The sequence below is a fragment of the Pongo pygmaeus genome, chromosome 9 (assembly GCF_028885625.2).
Source record: "Pongo pygmaeus isolate AG05252 chromosome 9, NHGRI_mPonPyg2-v2.0_pri, whole genome shotgun sequence".
Classification (NCBI taxonomy): domain Eukaryota; kingdom Metazoa; phylum Chordata; class Mammalia; order Primates; family Hominidae; genus Pongo; species Pongo pygmaeus.
Genome location: NC_072382.2, coordinates 113,298,376 through 113,318,412, shown reverse-complemented (window position 1 = coordinate 113,318,412; position 20,037 = coordinate 113,298,376). Strand labels below are relative to the sequence as shown.

The following is a 20,037-nucleotide window of genomic DNA, read 5'->3' as shown; positions in this document are numbered from 1 at the left end:
GCACCTCCGTCTTGGTGATCCGGTGCCGCCCCAGCTTCACCACGGCGAAGTTGCCCTTGCCCAGCGTGCCCTCGATGTCGTAGAACCCCACCCGGACCGGCCCGCGCTGCAAGTGCCTCGGGCCATCCGCCATGACCATGCTGGGTCCCGCTGCTAGACACGGCGGACAGGAGCGCGGGCGGGAGGGTTGGCAGCGCGGCTCGACTTGGGCGACGGCCGCTCCGCTTGCTCCTTCGCTCCTTCCCCCCAGCTCCGCAGGGCCCAGCCAGCCGCGCGCCGCCGCTGACGTGCGCCGACGTCAGGGGGCCGGGGCAGGGGGGCGGGGGCGGGCCCGGGCCTGGATTGGTCACCATGGCGACCAGAGCACCGCCGACGTCGGCTGCTGGAGAGTGGGGGACGGCGCACGGGGAGGGGCGCGGGCCTGGCCTGCGCGCTCCTTCCGGGCTCAGACGCCCTCCCCTCTCCCCTCCGCCTCGCCGCTGCCAGGGGCGGGGTCGCCGCTCGACCCACTCTGTTCCTCGGCCTTCCAGGCGAAGGGCAAGAGCGAGCCCTGGCGGACCGTGCGGAGGGGTGCAGAGACCTGGATGCGGCCTGCGATCTCCTTCCCCGCCCCGGCGTTCTCCGCCCACCCGGGGTCCTTCCCGCCAAAACCTCTCACCTACAAGTACAGCGCGCCCTAAATTTGGCACCGGCAAAGAACTGTGGCTGAGCAATGCGTTGCTCACAGGCTCCTTTCTTTGTGTCCTTTTCTTTTCTCGTTGCTATATATAATAAAACCCTCCACGTTTTGATGTCTCCGAGGAGTCATTCTGACAGCAGTGCAGTCGATTATAGACTCACAGAATGTCAATGTCAGCGCTGAAGAGATCTTGGAGATCACTTAATCCAGAGATTTGAAGCCTCATGTGAGCTTCGGAGTCTGGAAGCCCCTAAAACACAGGCCAGTTTTTCTTATGTGAGCATGTCTCTGGGGAGATGGACCTGTAGCTTCTGTCAGATTCCCAAACGTGTTGGTGACTCTGAAAAAGTTTAAATATATTTCTCTAATCCAATTTTTTTTTCCCCAAAGGACGAAGAAGACCTCAAGGAATAAAGGGAATTGCCAAGGTCACACAGGGAATGGTCGAGGTAGGATTATAAATCACACCACGCTTCCAAATGTGACTCAAGGAAATAGGGACAGTGACACTTCACTATTTTGAGATGTATCATATGCCTTCATATCTTGGTTTCTAAATACCATTCTCCACCTAAAGGAGCCAGACTCCGTGGCGAGATGGCTCATTCGAGGGCAGAGACAGGGAAAGTATAAAATGCCCTTGAAAGATCCTGCTCCTTAAAGCAAGGAGATTTCTTGGCTATGTCAAGGAAGATATATCAAAAGAAAGCAGATGGCTCGAAGGTGCTCCCCCCTTACCAAATCTTAGACAGTTTGAGTATCAGGAATAAATAATAGGCCGGGCTTAATGGCTTACGCCTGTAATCCCAGCACTTTGGGAGGCTGAGGCGGGCGGATCACCTGAGGTCAGGAGTTCAAGACTAGCCTGTGTGAAACCCCATCTCTACTAAAAATGCAAAAATTAGCCGGGCGTGGTTAGTGGGCGCCTATAATCCCAGCTACTCGGGAGGCTGAGGCAGGAATTGCTTGAACCCGGGAAGCGGAGGTTGCAGTGAGCCGAGATCGTGCCACTGCACTCCAGCCTGGAAGACAGAGCGAGACTCTGTCTCAATAAATAAATAAATAAATAAATGAGATAGAAATTGATTCTAACACATTGAATTTTTTAAAAGAATCATAGAGCATACTTACTTTTAAACTTTTAAGTAGAAAAATAAAGAGGGGAGAAGTGAAATGACGGTGGAATGCCAACTAATATATGTTAGAAGAAATGACATTTAGCAAATCATTTGGCAGCCATTACAGTAATAATGGATTCAGACAAGAATTATCAATAGATGTTAAAATCATTGAGTAAAATTTGGCTGGGGAACAAGATATTTGCACAGTCTTTGGATTTCTTATTCATGATAAAGGGTTAACAGAGGTACCTCTACAGTGGAGAAATCTGACAGACACTACCCTAACCAAATGATCAAAGTTAATGTCACCAATTATGTGGTAAAATGACATGATGTGCCTCCAGATGTGAGGCACTGAGGTTACAATATCTCTTACGTAGTATTCCTGTCAAAAATGCATATTATGATCTAGAAACAATCAGAAAGATGCAAACTAAGAAACATTCTACCCAACAACTGACCTGTATCCTTAAAAAACATCAGTGTCATGAAAGTCAAAGAAAGGCTGAGGAACCATTCTAGATTTAAGGGATTTAAAAAGGCATGGCACTAAAGGCAACATATGATCTTGAAAAAACGTGCTATAAAGGAATATTTCAGAACAACTACTGAAATTTGAATATGGATTGCATATTAGATAAGATACTGTTTCAGTGTTAAACTTCTTGAATTTTATAATTGTACTGTGATTATAAGAGAGAGTATCCCTTATTAAGAGATACACACTAAACTAATTAGGTATAAAATTTTTGGCCAGGCGTGGTGGCTCACACCTGTAATCCCAACACTTTGGCAGGCCGAGGTGGGCATATCACTTGAGGTCAGGAGTTCAAGACCAGCCTGGGTGGTGGCGCTCGCCTATAATCCTAGCTACTCTGGAGGCTGAGGTGGGAGAATCGCTTGAACCTGGGAGGCGGAGGTTGCAGTGAGCCAAGATCATACCACTGCACTCTAGCCTGGGTGACAGAGTGAGACTCTAACAAAAAAAAAAAAAAAAAAAACTTTTGATATATGCAACTTACTGTCAAGTAGTTTAGCACAGATAGATAAGGCAAATGTGGCAAAGTTTTAAATTGATAAAATAGGTAAAAGGTAGGTAAAAGGGTATATGGTAGATCATTGTACTGTTCTTGCAACTTTTCTATAGTTTTAATTTTTCAATGAAAATTAATATATTGTGTATTATTTTATTTTAAAATTTACATATATATATTTTTTAGTGCAAGATGGCTTTTGGGCCCTCCGCTGCTCACTGTGCTTCTGCTTTTCACTCTCAATACCTTATTCTACCAAGCAATACCTTATTCTACCATGAGGTATGTTGTTTGCAAAAGTGAGGGGAGAAATGGGGGAAAGCTGTAAGGCTGATCAGATTTCTGAATTGATGGGAGTGGTATATGAGTGGTCCTCTAACTACTGAGAGGTATTCTAATTAGGCTAGGAACCTACATATGTATACCAGCTCAAAAATAGTTCCCATGTGCATTTTGCCACTTAGATGATTGTATTTTTTTTTTTTTTTTTTTGAGGTGGAGTCTTGCTCTGTCACCAGGCTGGAGTGCAGTGGCATGATCTCAGCTCACTGCAACCTCCTGGGTTCAAGCGATTCCTCTGCCTCAGCCTCCCAAGTAGCTGGGATTACAGGCACGTAGCACCACGCCCGGCTAATTTTTTGTATTTTACTAGAGACGGGGTTTCACCACGTTGGCCAAGATGGTCTCGATCTCCTGACCTTGTGATCTGCCCACCTTGGCCTCCCAAAGTGGTGAGATTACAGGCGTGAGCCACCGCGCCCAGCCAGATGACTGTATTTTAATTGTTCTGGGGGTGGGTTCCTTTGGGAATCTGATGAAAAGCCACTTAACCAAGAACCAGAAAATACTCATGGAGACCCACTACAGTGAACAACCTCATCCTTTAAAGTATACCTGTTGAATGGAAATGGATTCATTTGAGTATTTAAATTATATAACCAGGCCAAATACCTACTTGCACAGTCTGGGAATAAGAATTGATTTGGGGCTGGAAAGAAGAAAAAGGGAGGACAGAGAGTACCAAAAGGTTTTGGAAAGCCGGAGTTCAGTGTGAGCATGCTGGGTGTCTACAAGTTAGAGAACAGGAGGCCAGAAAGAGGGAAGAGACAGAAGGGACTGTGCCAAAAATCAGCCTTACTCATGTGGAAATGCAGTGGGCGTGCTACTCAGCGTTACTGGTAGGCTGTAAATGAAACCTTGAAGAAATACATATATGTGGACTAATTTAGAATACTGCAATCTTGGATTCTGTGATTCAACTCTTTCCTTAATCCAAAAGACCTACTCATCCCTGTCCTATTTCAACCCTGCATGTCTCTTATGTACTTTTGTTTCTAATTAAATGATAGCTGTATACATTTTAGCAATTATTAATATTATCCAACTCCTGCTTTCCTTTTCTCTTCCTCTCTCCCTCTTTCTCCTCTTCTTTCTCTTTCCCTACACACACACACACACACACACACACACACACACACACACACACCATCCGCAGGAAAAAAGAATAAAAGATAAGAGGGAGAAGGAGAAGAAAGAGAGCTTCATACAATCCCCATCTCTCTTTTCCATCTCTGGTTTTAGTATCAGTGAGGGAAAGCACTCTAGTCACCAAATTCCTTTTTGCTTGAGCTTTCAGATGCAGCATTTCCGGCTGATGCTGTGAGTCTATGATATTTAGCATTGAGTTGGTTAAAAAATGTTAACATAACACTTTAAAAGGTAAAAAGGTGTACACAGAGAAAGAATTAAGTAATATAATGAGAGACTTAAGAATTAATTCTATAACGTACTTAGAATAAAGTGGATTATAAATAAAAATGTGGAATGAGGAGACGAGTTAGCAAAGAGGTAATGAAAAAGTGATCTGAAATGTGAGGAAAGAAGACTTCATGGCTCACAATTCTGTATATTATTTTGCTGAAGCAGACAGCCTGTGAACTTGAAAAAACGATATGTACCATTTGTCTCCCAGCTACTGGGGAGGCTGAGGTGGGAGAATGGTGTGAACCCAGGAGGAGGAGCTTGCAGTGAGCCGAGATCGCGCCACAGCACTCCAGCCTGGGCGACAGAGTGAGACTCCATCTAAAACAAACAAACAAACAAAAAAAAACCCCCCCAAAAAAAACACCAAAAAAAAAAAAAAAAAAAAACTAGGCTTAGGCCTGGATTTAGATTTAGTTCAAATAAAAAACTGATGAAATCTTTATTAGACGACTTTGCTTAGAAAAAGTAGATTACAAAGCTAGAATGAATACTTTGCCTCTTATATTAACAAAGACAGAAGTACACAAGAAAATCCAAATCACTGACCTGTGCTCATTCCAAGGGCTTCTTATTAGTATAAAGTACAGCTATTCATGCAACAAACATCAATCGGTCAGGTTAATCAACATGTGGATGCCACTACATGTAAGGTACTATTATGGAAATAAACTAGAGGATTGAAGTTATTTAAAGAAAACTTTCTTTAGTACTTTTATTTTTAAAATAGCTTTATTGAGGTGTACTTAATATATAATGAGATGCACACATTTAATATATACCATTTGATGAGTTTGAACATATGCATACACCCGTCAAACCATCAGTACAATCAAAGTAATCAATATATCCGTCACCTCCAAAAGCTCTCCACTGTTCCCATGTGTGTGTGCCAGGAGCGGGGGGCTGAGTGGGGGTTGGTAAGAACACTTGAGATCTACTCTCTTAAATTTTTTAGTGTACAATACAATATTATTAACTATAGGCACTGTGTTGTTCAGATCTCTAGAACTTATTCATCTTGAATTACTGAAGCTTTATACCCATTGAACAACTTGCTATTTCTCCCTTCCCCCCAGCCCCAGGCAACATCATTCTATTCTGTTTCTATTAGTTTGACTATTTTAGGTAGCTCATATGAGTGGGATCATGCAGTATTTGTCCTTCTGTGACTGGCTTATTTTACTTAGCATAATGTCTTTCAGGTCCATCCATGTTGTTGCATATGGCAGGATTCCCTTCTTTTTTAAAGCTGAATAATATTCTGTTGTGTGTGTGCGTGTGTGTGTGTGTGCGTGTGTGTGTGTGTGTGTGTATGTATATTTCTTTCCATTCATCTATTGATAGACATTTAGGTTGTTTCTATGTCTTGGTTATTGTGAATAATGCTGTAATGAACATGGGAGTGCAGATATCTTTCCAAGATCCTGATTTCAACTCCTTTGGATAAATACCCAGAAGTGGGATTGATGGATCATATGGTAGTTCTATTTTTAATTTTTTGAGGAACCTCCATACTGATTTCCATAATGCTGTACTGATTTACATTCCTACTAACAGTATACAAGAGTTCTGATTTCTCTATATCCTTGCCAACACTCATTATTTTTTTTTTTGTAATAGCCACACTAACAGGTGTGAGATGCTATCTCATTTTGGTTTTGATTTCATTTCCCTGGTGATTAGTGATGTTGAGCACTTTTTCATATACCTAGTGGCCAATTGTGTATCTTCTTTGAAGAAATATCTATTCAAGTCCTTTGCTCATTTTAAAATCAGATTATTTGTTTTTTTTTTTTAAATTGAGTTGTAGGAGTTCTTTATACATTTTGGATATTAAGCTCTTATCACATATATGGCTTGCACTTCTTTTTCTCTAATTCCATAGTTGCTTTTTCACTCTGTTGATTGTTTGCTGTGCATAAGCTTTTTAGTTTAATGTAGTCCCACTTGTCTGTTTTTGCTTTCATTGCCTGTACTTTTGATTCCATATCCAAGAAATCATTGCCAAGACCAATATCAAGAAGATTTTCCCCTACATTTTTTTCTAGTTTTATAATTTAAAGCCTTTCATCCATTTAAGTCTTTAATCCATTTTGAGTTGATTTTCTATATAGTATAAGGGTCTAGTTTCATTCTTTTGCATGTGAATATCCAGTTTTCACAGCACTATTTGTTGAAGAGACTATCCCTTCTTTATTTTGTATGGTTGGCACTCTTGTTAAAGATCTGTTGACCATATATGTGGAAGTTTATTTCTGGGCTTTCTATTTCTTTTCATTGGCCCGTATTTCTGTCTTTATGCCAGTACTATACTGTTTTAATTACTGTAGCTTTGTAATATATTTTGAAATTAGGAAGTGTGAGGCCCCCAGCTTTTTTCTTCTTGCTCAAGATTGGTTTGGCTATTCAGAGTCTTTTATGGTTACATATAAATATGCATTTTTTCAAGCACACATGGAGGATTCTCTAGGATAGATCACGTTAGGTAACAAAATGAGTCTTAAAAATTTTAGGATGACTGAAATCATGCCAAGTATTTTTTCTGACCACAAAGGAATGAAACTAGAAATCAGCAGAAGAAAAATTTAAAAATTCACAAATACACGAAAATTAAATAACACACTTCTGAACAACCAATGGGTCAAAGAAGAAATCAAAAGGGAAACCAGAGCCAGGTGTGGTGTGTGCCTGTAATCCCTGCTACTTGGGAGGCCAAGGTGGAAGGATTGCTTGAGCTCAGGAATTCAAGGTCAGTCTGGGCAACATAGTGAGACCTCATCTCAAAAAAGGCAGCTGGGGAGGGGAATAAAAAATATCCTGAGACAAATGAAAATGAAAATACAACATGCCAAAACTTATGGGATGCAGCAAAATCAGTACTAAGAGGGAGGTCTTTAGCTAACCATGCCCTAGTTTGGTTTTAGCTGTGATGGATCTTCTCTAAATGAAAAAATGTGTGACTCTCTCTAATTTTTTAAAAATAATTTCAAAATTTTTGTATCTTCTCCCAGATGACAGCTTTTCTTAGGACCTTAAGTTTGAAAGGGATCTTAGAGAGTATCATATGAGTCCATCTTCCTATCTGAAACATAAATTTCTAAATATTTGATGGGTGACATTAAGCCTTGGTTTACTGCTTCATGCAGGAACCCAATCTATTATGAGACAGTTGGCATCAATGGAAAGCACTTCCTTATTATTGGTTTCATATCTGCTTCTAACTTCTGCCTATAGATTTTAGTTCTTTAGAGCAAGACATTACATACACACACACAGACACACCACTCACACACACTCTCTCATATTCTTTCTTCAGTTTTCCAGGCAAAAGATTCCCAACTTCACTGTCTAGCTGACTATTTTTACCCTTATTTTTGTGCTTCTCTAGACACTAGTTTGTCAATGTCTCTCTTAAAATACTGTTAAAAAAACTGAACATAGTAGCCCAGGTATAGTCTAAGCAGTACAGAATACTGGCCATTGACCAGTTGCTCCTTTGATCTGGACTCCATGTTCATATTAATTCAACCAAAAATTGGGCTAGTTGTCGTTTTAGTAGCCACATCCCACAGTTAAGACCAAGGCGAACTAAAACCCTTGGGTCTTTAAAAATAACAATTATTATTGTATTAAGTCACCCTTATAGTTTTCTTAGGCAATTGATTTTTTAAAAATATAAATGGAAATTCTGATAGTTAAAATGTCATCTTGTTGATTTTGCTCCTTGTTCCAGATAAAATAATCATTTTGATTCTTTGCTCGCCACCTATCATATTACCTAATTGTTAGTTTTCTAGGCTATCCACAGATTCCACCAACATGTTTTCTATATCTTTATTGGAGTCTTCTTTGTGTTATCACTCCTAGTACAAATGTATGGCTCATAGTAGGTTCATGACTGTGGATTGGTAAACTGGTAAATAGGGCAAAACCTGGGCCACAGTCCTAGACCTGGCCACTAAACATCCTCCAGTTTAACTTCCATAATTTATTGGTCCACCTTCATTTGATTTTTTTTCTTTTTGTTGTTGTTGTTTTTACTTTTATTTTTTTGAGACAAGGTCTTGCTATGTTGTCCAGGCTGGTCACAAACTCTTAGGTTCAAGTAGTTCACCTGGCTCAGCCTCCTGAGTAGTTGGGACTACAGGCATGAGCCACTGTGTCTGATTTGGTTTTTCATATAACTCTGAGTTACAGGAAGATTCTATATTCATGCTTCTGGAAAAAGATTTTAAAGAGAGGTCAGGTGTGGTGGCTCACGCCTGTAATCCTAGCACCTTGGGAGGCTGAGGCAGGTGGTTCACTTGAGGTCAGGAGTTCGAGACCAGCCTGGCCAACATTGTGTCTCTACTAAAAATACAAAAATTAGCCGGGTGTGGTGGTGTGCACCTGTCACCCCAGCTACTCTGGAGGCTGAGGCAGGAGGATCACCTGAGCCTGGGAGGCAGAGGTTGGAGTGAGCTGAAATCGCACCACTGCAATCCAGTCTGGGCGACCTAGCAAGACACTGTCTCAAAAAAAAAAAAAAAAAAGAAGAAGATTGCAAAGAGGCACCTTGACCTTCTAATACCAATATTTCAATGTGTAAGCTACTTAACTCTCAGTTACTTTCACCTTAGTTCATTCCTGTCTATTATTGGAGTATTTTACTAATCTTCCCACCTCTACTAGGTCATGAATTTCTTTTAGGGTAAGGATCATATCTTAGTAATTTTTGAAATTCCAAAACTTTTTAGCAGAATTCAGCAAGTGCTGTTTAGTTTGACATTTATTGCCTTCATGTGCTAGCCACCGTGGTAGACACATACAAACATAAGTCAGACACAGTCCTTGCCCTTGAGAATTTTTTGGTTTAGAGAGGGAGTTGTAAAATCCAACTGCTTAAGTGTGAACTTTGGCTCTGCTACTTACTAGCTGGTGACCTTGGGGAAATTACTTAACCTCTCTCTGCTTGAATTGCTGTTAAATAGTGCCTACCTCAGAGGATTGTTGTGAAGAGGGTAGACACACAAACAATTTTAATGTAATGTGGTGAGAGCTAAGATGAGAGATTTGGACAGAGAGCTCAAAGGAGAGATACTCAGCTCAATTTAAGGGTCTTCAGGGGAGGCTTCCAAAAGATGAAAGCTGAAAAGAATTATAAAGGCCTAGTAAGAGCCAGATGAAAAAAGATTGGATGAGCATTTGAAGAGAAAGAAACAGAATGAGCAATGGTCCCAAAAGTAGGAAGAGACATGATATGTTCAGGTAACTATCATCAGTTGTGAACATCTAAACTCAGTGATGAGAGTGTCCATAGATAAAACAGGAAGACACCTGAGACCAGGTCATGGGAGGCCTTCTCTGTCCCTTCAGCCAGATGGCTGCTCCTGAACCCCTCTGTAGAGAAATTCTGAAGTTGCAGCTGGGTAGGAAACTGCTGAAGTGATAAATTCCAATTGTGCCAGTGATAAGATGTGAGGAATGGAAGGGAGGGAGATGTTGAAGATTGCTCCCAAGTTGTTGACTGGAGTGAACAGATGCAATCAGTTACTGAGAGTTTACCACATGCCATTCACTCTGCTGGGCACTGAACATACAAAGGTAGATAAAATATGGTCCCAGCCCTCAGGGAGCATATAATCCATTTCATTTAGATATTTAGCCCTTATTCCTCTAATTATTACAGTCTAATATATATAAGGATGTAATAAAAGACTGTTAAATAACTTGCAGAAATCAATACATATTATGTCTGTATGCTGGAGCCAAATGAGTTGCGGTAGGAGTCAAATGTTTGCATTGCCATTTATGGCTCTGGATACATAATTCTGGGGCTCAGAGGAGAAATCTAGGGTGAAAATAGATTGGTAGTACTGATAGTTGAAGTCAAGGATGTGAGTGGTTTCATTCAATGGGAGTATAAAGAGTGAAGGAGTCTGGGCTCAGTGGCGCATATCTGTAGTTCCAGCTACTCGGGAGGCTGAGGTGGGAGGGTCACTTGAGATGAGGAGTTCAAGGCAGCAATGGTCTATGACCATGCTACTGCACTCCAGTCTGGGTGATGTAGTGAGACCTCATCTCTTAAAGAAAATTTAAAAAAAAGAAGGAGAAGGCAAAATCCTATAATATTTATTCAGCACCACAGGAGTGGGCAAATAAAGAGAAGCATCCCCTCCCCACCAAAGAGTAGAGACCAGAGAAACAAGGAGAATGGATAAAGAGGGAAAAATACCTTAAAATCTAGGAAAAAGAGACCTTAAATGAGAATTTCAAGGTGGAAGGAGTACTTTCAGTCTCTGAAAAGATGTCAAGCAAGATGAAGATTGAAAGGAATTCACTGGATTTACTGACAAAGAGATAATTGATGATCTTTGCAGAGGGCTTCAGAGTACTGGGGGTGGAAGCCAAGCTAGAGTGGGAAGTGATGAAGAAAAATGAGTATAGATCGTTCTTTCAAAAAATGTGTGTGAAGGAATGAAGATAGAAGAGGATGTAGAGTCAAGAGAAGTTTGGTGGTGAGTGTGTATGTATTGAGTGTGTGTGTGTTTTAACTGGTAGAGTTAAGCATTTCTGGAAAGAGCCAGAAGAGAGAAAGGTTGAAATAAAGGTGATTAGAGATAACCTATAGAGGACAAGGGAATCTACAACAGAAGAGACTCTTTAGTCAGCGGGGAGACCCCTCCTTTACTCTGATATGGGTGGGAGAAGGAAGCAAGGGTAGCTTTGCTTGCTGGTAAGTGGGTAGTGCACAGTGCCGGAAGTTTAACCTTGGCATCTATTTCCTCTGTGAGGTAGGAAGCAGATATCTGCAGGGAGTGTGAGGATGGAGGAGTAGGAGGCTTTAGATGAGGGTGGAGGGATGGTAGGCTCAAAGGTCTGGAGTGAGCCAAGCATGTTGGTGCCTGCCTGTAGTCCTAGCTGCTCAAGAAGCTGAGGCAGGAGGATCACTTGAGCCCAGGAGTTCGAGGCTATAGTAAGCTAGGATTATGCCACTATACTACAGCCTGGGTAACAGAGTGAGACCCTGGCTCTAAAAGAAAAAAAAAAAAGAGTCTGGAGCTTCAATTAGATGAGAGTGAGGGAGCATGAAAGACCTTGAGAAGGGATGTTCTATGCTGGCATATTTGTATTAGATATTGTTCTAGATGGTGATAAGACTCAGGAGATGTCCTCAAGAAAGGGTGATTAAAGTGAGATAAAGGGGTCTGCCCCTTTCTCCACAATATTCCTAGTATCTAATACAATACCTGGTACATAGTAAGTCCTCAATATGTATTTGTTCAAAAACAAAAATTCATTATTTTCTGCTTTCCAGTGTATTACTCCAATTTCACTCTTACATGTTCATAATTGTAGTAAATGTTCTAAAAGAAAAGAACTTCTTCGGAGTCCTGATCTAGTTTGGGGTTGGGGGTCAATAAGTTTTCCTCAGGAAACAAAATTTAAGGGGAGATGGGAAGAATCAGCAGGAGACAGTGAGGAGATGAAATATGGAGGGAGCCTTACCAGGGACAAAATTTCGGAGTATCTTGAGGTGAGAAAAATCTGCAAGTGTTCCAGCTGGGTAGTGATGGGGGAGGAGAGGGATGGGGCTGAAGGGGAGGGGGACCATATTATGTGAGGTCCAGTATGTGCTCATTCATGATGCATGTTGTGACCCATGAGACTTGAAATGGGAAAAATTGACTTATAATTGTTGTTAGCTTATAAGCATTACTAGGAATTAATATTATGGAGATGTGATTCTACACAGTGAGATTTGAAAGCTGCAAGATTATATTTGCTGAAATATCTCCTCCAGCACACTGCTACTTCCCTTCTACATAGCCTTATTCCTTTGGATTAAACAAAGCAAATGTGGCAGTCTTCCAGAAGCCACTACTGAATTGTACTTAGTTTACCTGGAGAAAAAGCCTCTCCTTTGTCTCTGCTATTCTGATTTTTTTCTATTAGCTTCACGGTTGGTGTCTTAGTTTGTTCTGGCTGCCATAACACAGTACCTTAGACTGAGTAATTTATAAGTAATAGAAATTTATTTCTCACAGCTGTGGAGGCTAAGTCCAAAGTCCAGGAGTCGGCAGATTCAGTGTCTGGTGAGGGCTCGCTCTCTGCCTCATAGATGTGCCTCTTGCTGCATCCTCATGGAGTGGAAGAAGGGGAGGGGTCTCTCTACAGCCTCTTTAATAAAGGCACTAACCTCATTCATGAGGGCTCCGCCCTCACCACCTCATCACCTCCCAAAGGCCCCATCTCTTAATATCATCACCTTGGGAGTTAGGTTTCAACACATGAATTTCGAGAGGACACATACATTCAGACCATAGCAATTGGGTTAATTAGGTATTTGCATAGGGGAGAGATAAGCTTCAATGAGTGGAATGCGAAGAAAGCAAAGAACAGAGCAGTAACCTTTGGGGCATGATAGGGATGGGAGGCTCAGATAGGTAACATTGTGAAGGAGATTTTAAATCTTGGATTGTATTAGTACAGCTAAGGTCCCAGGGGATACTCATTTCACAATTTTGTCCAGTATGTAAACCCTAAACCCCCAATTTTTTGCCAAGATAAAGAATTAGCTGCATACCCCAAGATCAATCTTGGAGGAACTGTTTTGAATTGGTATGTGTATTTCCATGTGTGTACTGTGTATATGTGTGGATGTGTGTGTAAATCTGGATGTATATCTGTTGCCTGGGGCAGGAGGCTTCTGTGGAAATTAAAAGCAGAGGCTCAGACTGCTGATATAAGTGTCCACAAGGATAATGATCAGGACAGAACAGAAGCCAGAGTTTAGAAATAGAAAACTGGTGGGGATTGGATGACCTTGAGCATTTATTCTCCCACTGCACCACACCCTCCATCCCCTAGGGCTGGTGAATTACAATCCAGAAATGCCATCTCTTCAGGCTGCTTCTCCTTGAGGGATAGAGGATAGTGTGAGTCTAAAGATAGGGCCCTGACCTGAAGAGTTGCTCGGTGGCGTGATACCCAGCCTAAGCAATTAATTATGATAGTCTGGTGCTTGGTGCTTGGATCTCTCCACCCTAGTGCTTGTCTCTTCCCCTCTCCTTGAGCTCACTGGATGTTGACACAGACTGTTTTTTTCCATTTTGAATGCTCAAACAGAATAGCTGATACCATCGAGAAATATATACTCACAGGCCAAAGTAATGAGACATCTCAGGAGTACAGTTACTTCAAAGTAAAGCAACAACTTGGATTATAGATGCCACCAGAAGCAAATATGTTAGATCAGATGGTTAACAAAATTAACAAATATAAAACAAGCATAATAAACAATGTTTATTGATCTAGTTTTGTTTTACTAATAACAGGATTTACTTTGAAAATAGTATATGAAAATAGTGCTATAGGATATAAAAAGTGTGGGATTTGTTCAGAAATAAATATACGAAACTTTAAATTCAGAAACCAGACCCATGTATATATGGTTTTTTTTTTCTTTTTCTTTTCTTTTCTTTTTTTTTTTGAGACGGAGTCTCACTCTGTTACCCAGGCTGGAGTACTGTGGCATGATCTTGGCTTACTGCAACCTCCGCCTCCCAGGTTCAAGTGATTCTCCTGCCTCAGCTTCCTGAGTAGCTAGGACTACAGGTGTGTGCCACCATGCCCAGCTAATTTTTGTATTTTTAGTAGAGATGGAGTTTCGCCATGTTGGCCAGGCTGGTCTCAAACTCCTGAGCTCAGGTGATCTACCAGCCTTGGCCTCCCAAAGTGCTGGGATTACAGACATGAGCCACCGCACCTGACCATATATGGAATTTTGATATATGATAGAAGTGGTATGGCAGATCAATGGGAAAAGGAGGGACTATTCAATAAATGGACTTGTAAAAAATGGTTATCTCGGCCAGGTGCAGTGGCTCACCCCTGCAATCCCAGCCCTTTGGGAGGATGAGATGGGTGGATCACTTGAGCCCAGGAATTCCAGACTAGCCTGGGCAACATAGTGAAACCCCATCTCTACAAAAAATTAGCTGGGCATGGTGGCATGTGCCTGTGGTCCCAGCTACTTGGAAGGCTAAGGTGGGAGGATTGCTTGAGCCTGGGAGGTCAAGGCTGCAGTGAGCTGTGATTGCACCACTGCTCTCCAGCCTGAGCAACAAAGCAAGATCCAGTCTCAAAAAAAAAATCTATATGGAAAAAATGACATTGATCCCTACCTCATACCATATATTAAAAAAACACATAAATTAAATACTTAAATGTTAAAAGTAAAATTTATAAATTTTATTAGAAAATATATGTCTTTCTGACTTTGAGCTAGGGAAGAATATATTAAGGACACAAAAAAACCTCCAACCATACGAGAAAATATTAATGAATCTGATTATATTAAAATTAATAACTTCTGAAAATCAAATATGAGATCCATAAATGTGAGACTCAAGGAAGGGAAGGTAGAGAAATGAATTGAGGGGAAGCTCATAGGTGGTTGTATGATTGTTAATATTCTAATTCTTATATTGGGTGGTTGGCTTACAAGTATTCATATTTTTATTCATAATAAGCAAATATATAAATAAGTACATACGTATATATAAATAAAAACAAAAGAGTGGCTGGGCGCAGTGGCTCATGCCTGTAATCCCAGCACTTTGGGAGGCCGAGGTGGGCAGATCACGAGGTCAGGAGATCGAGACCATCCTGGCTAACATGGTGAAACCCTGTCTCTACTAAAAATACAAAAAAATTAGCCGGGCATGCTTATAAGCTTATAATGCTTATAAGCTAACAACAATTATAAGTTGGAGGTGGAGCTTGCAGTGAGCCAAGATTGCGCGCTGCACTCCAGCCTGGGCAACAGAGTGAGACTACGTCTCAAAACAAACAAGCAAACAAACAAACAAACAAACAAAAAGGGTGCTAAGCTTGTACCAGTGAAAAAAAGTGTGTCATGAATCAAAGATAATCTGTGCACTTGAGCAGAAAAACATCAACTATCCCAACCATATTTTGTTTTTACTATTAGTTATCATTAATCTACACAACAATCCTATTTTTGATTACTACTATAATCCCCTTTTTACAGATGAATCAAAGCTTAGTGAGTTCATATAACTTGCTCAAGTCCATGAAGCTAGCATATGACAGAATCAAGAATTTGAAGTCTCATCTGTTTGACTCTAGGTCCTGGGTCTCAACAATTAGGTTTAGGCCCCCAGGCACTTAAGACCATTTTACTCACGAAGGTACCCACTAAGAGCAATTATTGCTGAGGATAACAATCTCTAGATATGTGAAGGTAAAAGTTGACCTAACATTTGAATGTTTTGCCACACAAAGTGTGCCTTAGCAACTGGAAGAGTTTACATGTGTGTCATAATGGAAAAGCTGTATTAAAATGAAGTCACACATATATCATTGAGTAATAAGAATCTGAATGCAAGAGAGCTCAAGTAAGAAATGTCACGCACTGTTGGATCAAGAGTGATTCACTCCTGGAGTCTGCACAATGTTCCTCTTCCATATGCCCACACAGGAATGTAAAGATATAAAGAGAACGTTCACAAACTTTTCTAGCAGTTGTAAATTTGCTACACACCTAATGAATTCTACTTTGTGACCTCACTAAAGCACCTTTGTTTCTTAGTTCTTTAAAGAACATCAAATGTAAGTCCCATGCCCCCTCTACTGGTCAGCCTCATTTTGTCATAAATGTTTTTCTAAATAGGCATCCATCCATCCATCCATCCATCCCTGTGAACAAAGATACTTATTTCTAGTGTCCTGAGTCTTTCTGGAGAGGAGAGTTGGCAGTGGGAAAGAGAGAGGAGTATATATATATATTTTTTTGTGTGAAGAAGATAAAATGTCACCAAGAATCTGGCTTGTGGGCAGGTGCCATATAAATGAACTTATACCATAACTTTGGAGGAATAAGATTGGAGGTGTGGAGATCAGTTTTAGAGGCAGCATCTGTAGCCTTTGCTTTATACCCAAAAGTAAAAATTAAAAATAATCTGTTAATTTTCTTCAATTCATCATCCAATTAAACTTATTAGGTACTCTCACAGAGGTCTGTCTTATTGTGTATCTGTCTATCCACTTCCCCTAAAAGTGGTGCTCTCCTCTCCTTCCTGTGTTTACATGTCAAATCTATTCATCAGAGTAAAATGAGGACTTTTGAGGGCAGAAATCACATTTAATTTTCTGTCAGGTTCAGCCCCCAACTCCCAAATAGTGCATACCACATGGTAAATAACAATTATGCTACTTAGCTACCCCTCTCAAATTGCCACGTAAGAACAGAAAACATCCCCATTCAGTAGCCCAAGGAAATCCAAATCAAAAGGATAAAAGAAGATGCTGACCATGCACCAGAAGACTAAATACAGTAATTTTATTGTTGTGCCCATAATCACTATTTGACCAGAAACGTTTCAGGATATGTTGATTCTAAGATGTTGGAGTTCAATGATCAGGTTCAGAAAACATCTATTAAAATGACTTCCCTTTTCCTCCACCTCTGAACCTCCAGATCCCTAAACACTGAAGAGGGCTAAACAATATGGTTCTTTTATTCTTTTCAACTCACATACTACTTGACCACAAAACCCTGACAATAATATAGAAGCAACTTTGAGCATCAGGAAGTGAGACATGAGGCAGCCAGCTTCTGTGGGCAAGGAGCCAGGAGCCTTGAGTTCTGCTCTTGGATCCACCATGTTGTAGCTAGCTAACCAGGGGAGAGTCACTTCATTTTAGTTTGTGTCTCAGTTTCTGACATGGTCATGCTTTGTGTCCCCCCCAAATCTTATCTTGAATTATAATCTCCATCATCCCCATGTGGCAAGGGAGAGACCAAGCGGAGATAATTGGATGTTGGGGGCGGTATGCCCCATGCTGTTCTTGTGATAGTGAGTGAGTTCTCAGGAGATCTGATGGGTTTTTTGTTGTTGTTGTTTTGTTTTGTTTTATGAGATAGAGTCTCGCTCTGTCACCCTGGGCTGAAGCGCAGTGGTGCAGTCTCAGCTCACTGCAACCTCCACCTCCCAGGTTCAAGTGATTCTCCTGCCTCAGCCTCCCGAGTAGCTGGGACTACATTTCACCATGTTGGCCATGCTGGTCTCGAATTCCTGACCTCAGGTGATCCACCCACCTCGGCCTCCCAAAGTGCAGGGATTAGAGGTGTGAGCCACCGCACCTGACTGAGATCTGATGGTTTTATAAAGGGCTCTTCCCCCTTCTCTTGGTGTAAATTAGTCTCTCGTGCAGTTCTTAATAGCAGTATGAAACGGACTAATACAGTTTCCTTATTTGTAAAGTAGTAATAATCATATCTGCTTTATATACTAACTTCACTGGGTAGGCAGGTAATATATTGTAAACTCTGTATGCTCTCTGGAGCGGTAAGGGGTGGGGCTGGGGTGTCAAACCACTTTCCCTTTTCCATTATGCATTCATATTCTGAAGACTTCAGACTGTCCTCAGACTGGGACAAGTGAAAACTGCCCGGGTTTAGAAGGCCCTGCATATCACAAACCACCCACAACCCCCCCACCCATACACACATTATTAAAGAGCACATGACCCCTCTCTCAGTTTGGCATTCAGCACTGACACAGCATGGCCATAAGCCTAAATGTCCGCTCTTACCACTAACACTGGTTAGGCCCCAGGAAAACATTCCCCATATCTCTTGCCTTATGTCCTCAAAACAGCAGGTGGCTGCATCTGAATGCCATAAAGGCTTGCAGGTTGGGCCTGGTGCGGTGGCTCACGCCTGTAATCCCAGCACTTTGGGAGGCTGAGGCAGTCAGATCACCTGAGGTCAGGAGTTCAAGACCAGCCTGGCCAACATGGTGAAACCCTGTCTCTACTAAAAATGGAAAAATTAGCCAGGCATGGCAGCACGTGCCTGTAATCCCAGCCACTCGGGAGGCTGAGGCAGGAGAATTGCTTGAACCCAGGAGGTGGAGGCTGCAGTGAGCTGAGATCGTGCCACTGCACTCCAGCCTTTTAAATACATAAATATTAATAAATATTTATTATTAATAAATAATAATAAATAAATAAAAATAAAGGCTTGCAGTCTGTGGTATCCCCATTTTAAAATTACCAATTTTAATTTATATTTTGCCTTTTAATTTTAATAGATGGTTTTGAATATTTTAGAAAAGATAACTTTTTAACAATATATGAAAAACAATTTCATATTAAAATTTTTATATTTAGATTATACTTTTGATAAAAATATAAAAATTTATACAGCTTGAATAGACGTATATTTTGATTTTAATCTTTTTTTTTGTCACTACTGTTGATAAAACACAAATTATTTGAAAATCTTGATTATTACAGCTTAACTGGGCCAGGCATGGTGGCTCACACCTGTAATCCCAGCACTTTGGGAGGCTGAGTTGGGAGGATTGCTTGAGGCCAGGAATTCAAGACCAGCCTGGGCAACATAGCAAGACCCTGCTTCTGCAAAAAAATTTAAAAATAGCTGGGTGTAGTGGCACAAACCTGTGGTCCTAGCTACGTGGGAGGCTGAGGTGAGAGGATTGCTTGAACCCAGGAGTTCAAGGCTATAGTGAGCTGTGATTGCACCACTGCACTCCAGCATGAGTGACAAAGTAAGACACTATCTCTTAAAAAAAAAACCCAAACAACTAGTGATTTTGCTAAAATGAAAACAACAAAAAAATTGATACTTCATAAGTAGATAGAATGCAGATTTTTTTTAAAAGGTAAACTACTTTTAAGGTATGAATTCTACCTCAGAGCAATAGAAATCTATTATATAAGTGATTTCTAAATCTGGGTTTCTTAAATGGGGTTACAAGAGGTATGTCATGATTTGGGAGGGGAAGGGATTTCTCAAAGCCCTTGTTAAACATACTGCATGTTCTGGAATATCAATTGCCCTTTTAAACTTCTGTTTCTTTAAGAAAAACAGAGTAGGTTGTGGGACTTGAACGAATATTTAAGATAAACACAGGACTTTGGAAAAATTTTGCATTTCCCAATAATTTTGCTTTGGGTCACTTTCCCAGGGCTTTGAGTACACACCGGGGTGTGTGTGTGTGTGTGTGTGTGTGTGTTGTGTAGCTTTCATTCTTCTCTGTCAGTACTTCAGTGGAAAAGTTTAGAAAGCACTGGAAGAAATAATAAACAACTTACTAGGACAAGAAGAGTTCAGATTAGTATGCCTAGGAAAGGATTGAAAGAAGACAGTTCCTAATGGCCAGGCTCAGTGGCTCATACCTATTTGTAATCCCAGCACTTTGGGAGGTTGGGGCGGGCTTGATCCCAAGAGTTTGAAACCAGCCTATGCAACATGGCAAAACCCCATCTCTACAAAAAAATACAAAAATTAGCAGGACGTGGTGATGCATGCCTGTAGTCCCAGCTACTTGGGAGACTGAGGGAGGAGGATCTTTTGAGCCCAGGAGGTTGAGGTTGAGGCTGCAGTGAGGTGTGATCACACCAG

The 20,037-nt window shown here is 41.1% G+C and overlaps 2 protein-coding genes across 3 annotated transcripts in view; one reads left to right on the top strand and one right to left on the bottom strand.

Moving 5' to 3' along the window:
* Positions 1–308, bottom strand: part of SIK2 (salt inducible kinase 2) — a 123,298-nt gene extending 122,990 nt beyond the window's left edge. Inside the window, exon 1 of the mRNA XM_054441404.2 lies at positions 5–308. Coding sequence (XP_054297379.2) covers positions 5–139 — 135 coding nt within the window. The 5' untranslated portion in view covers positions 140–308. The remainder of the gene's footprint in view (positions 1–4) is intronic.
* The window catches only part of LOC129008922 (basic salivary proline-rich protein 2-like), a 46,371-nt gene that overhangs the window by 5,549 nt on the left and 20,785 nt on the right, over positions 1–20,037 (top strand). The window contains exon 2 of one of the 2 annotated variants that reach the window (XM_054441414.2): positions 1,070–1,128. In XM_054441414.2, the coding sequence (XP_054297389.1) occupies positions 1,070–1,128 (59 nt within the window). Of the gene's footprint in view, positions 1–486; positions 845–1,069; positions 1,129–20,037 lie in introns of those variants that run through there. The other variant, XM_063671409.1, reaches the window with a different exon arrangement.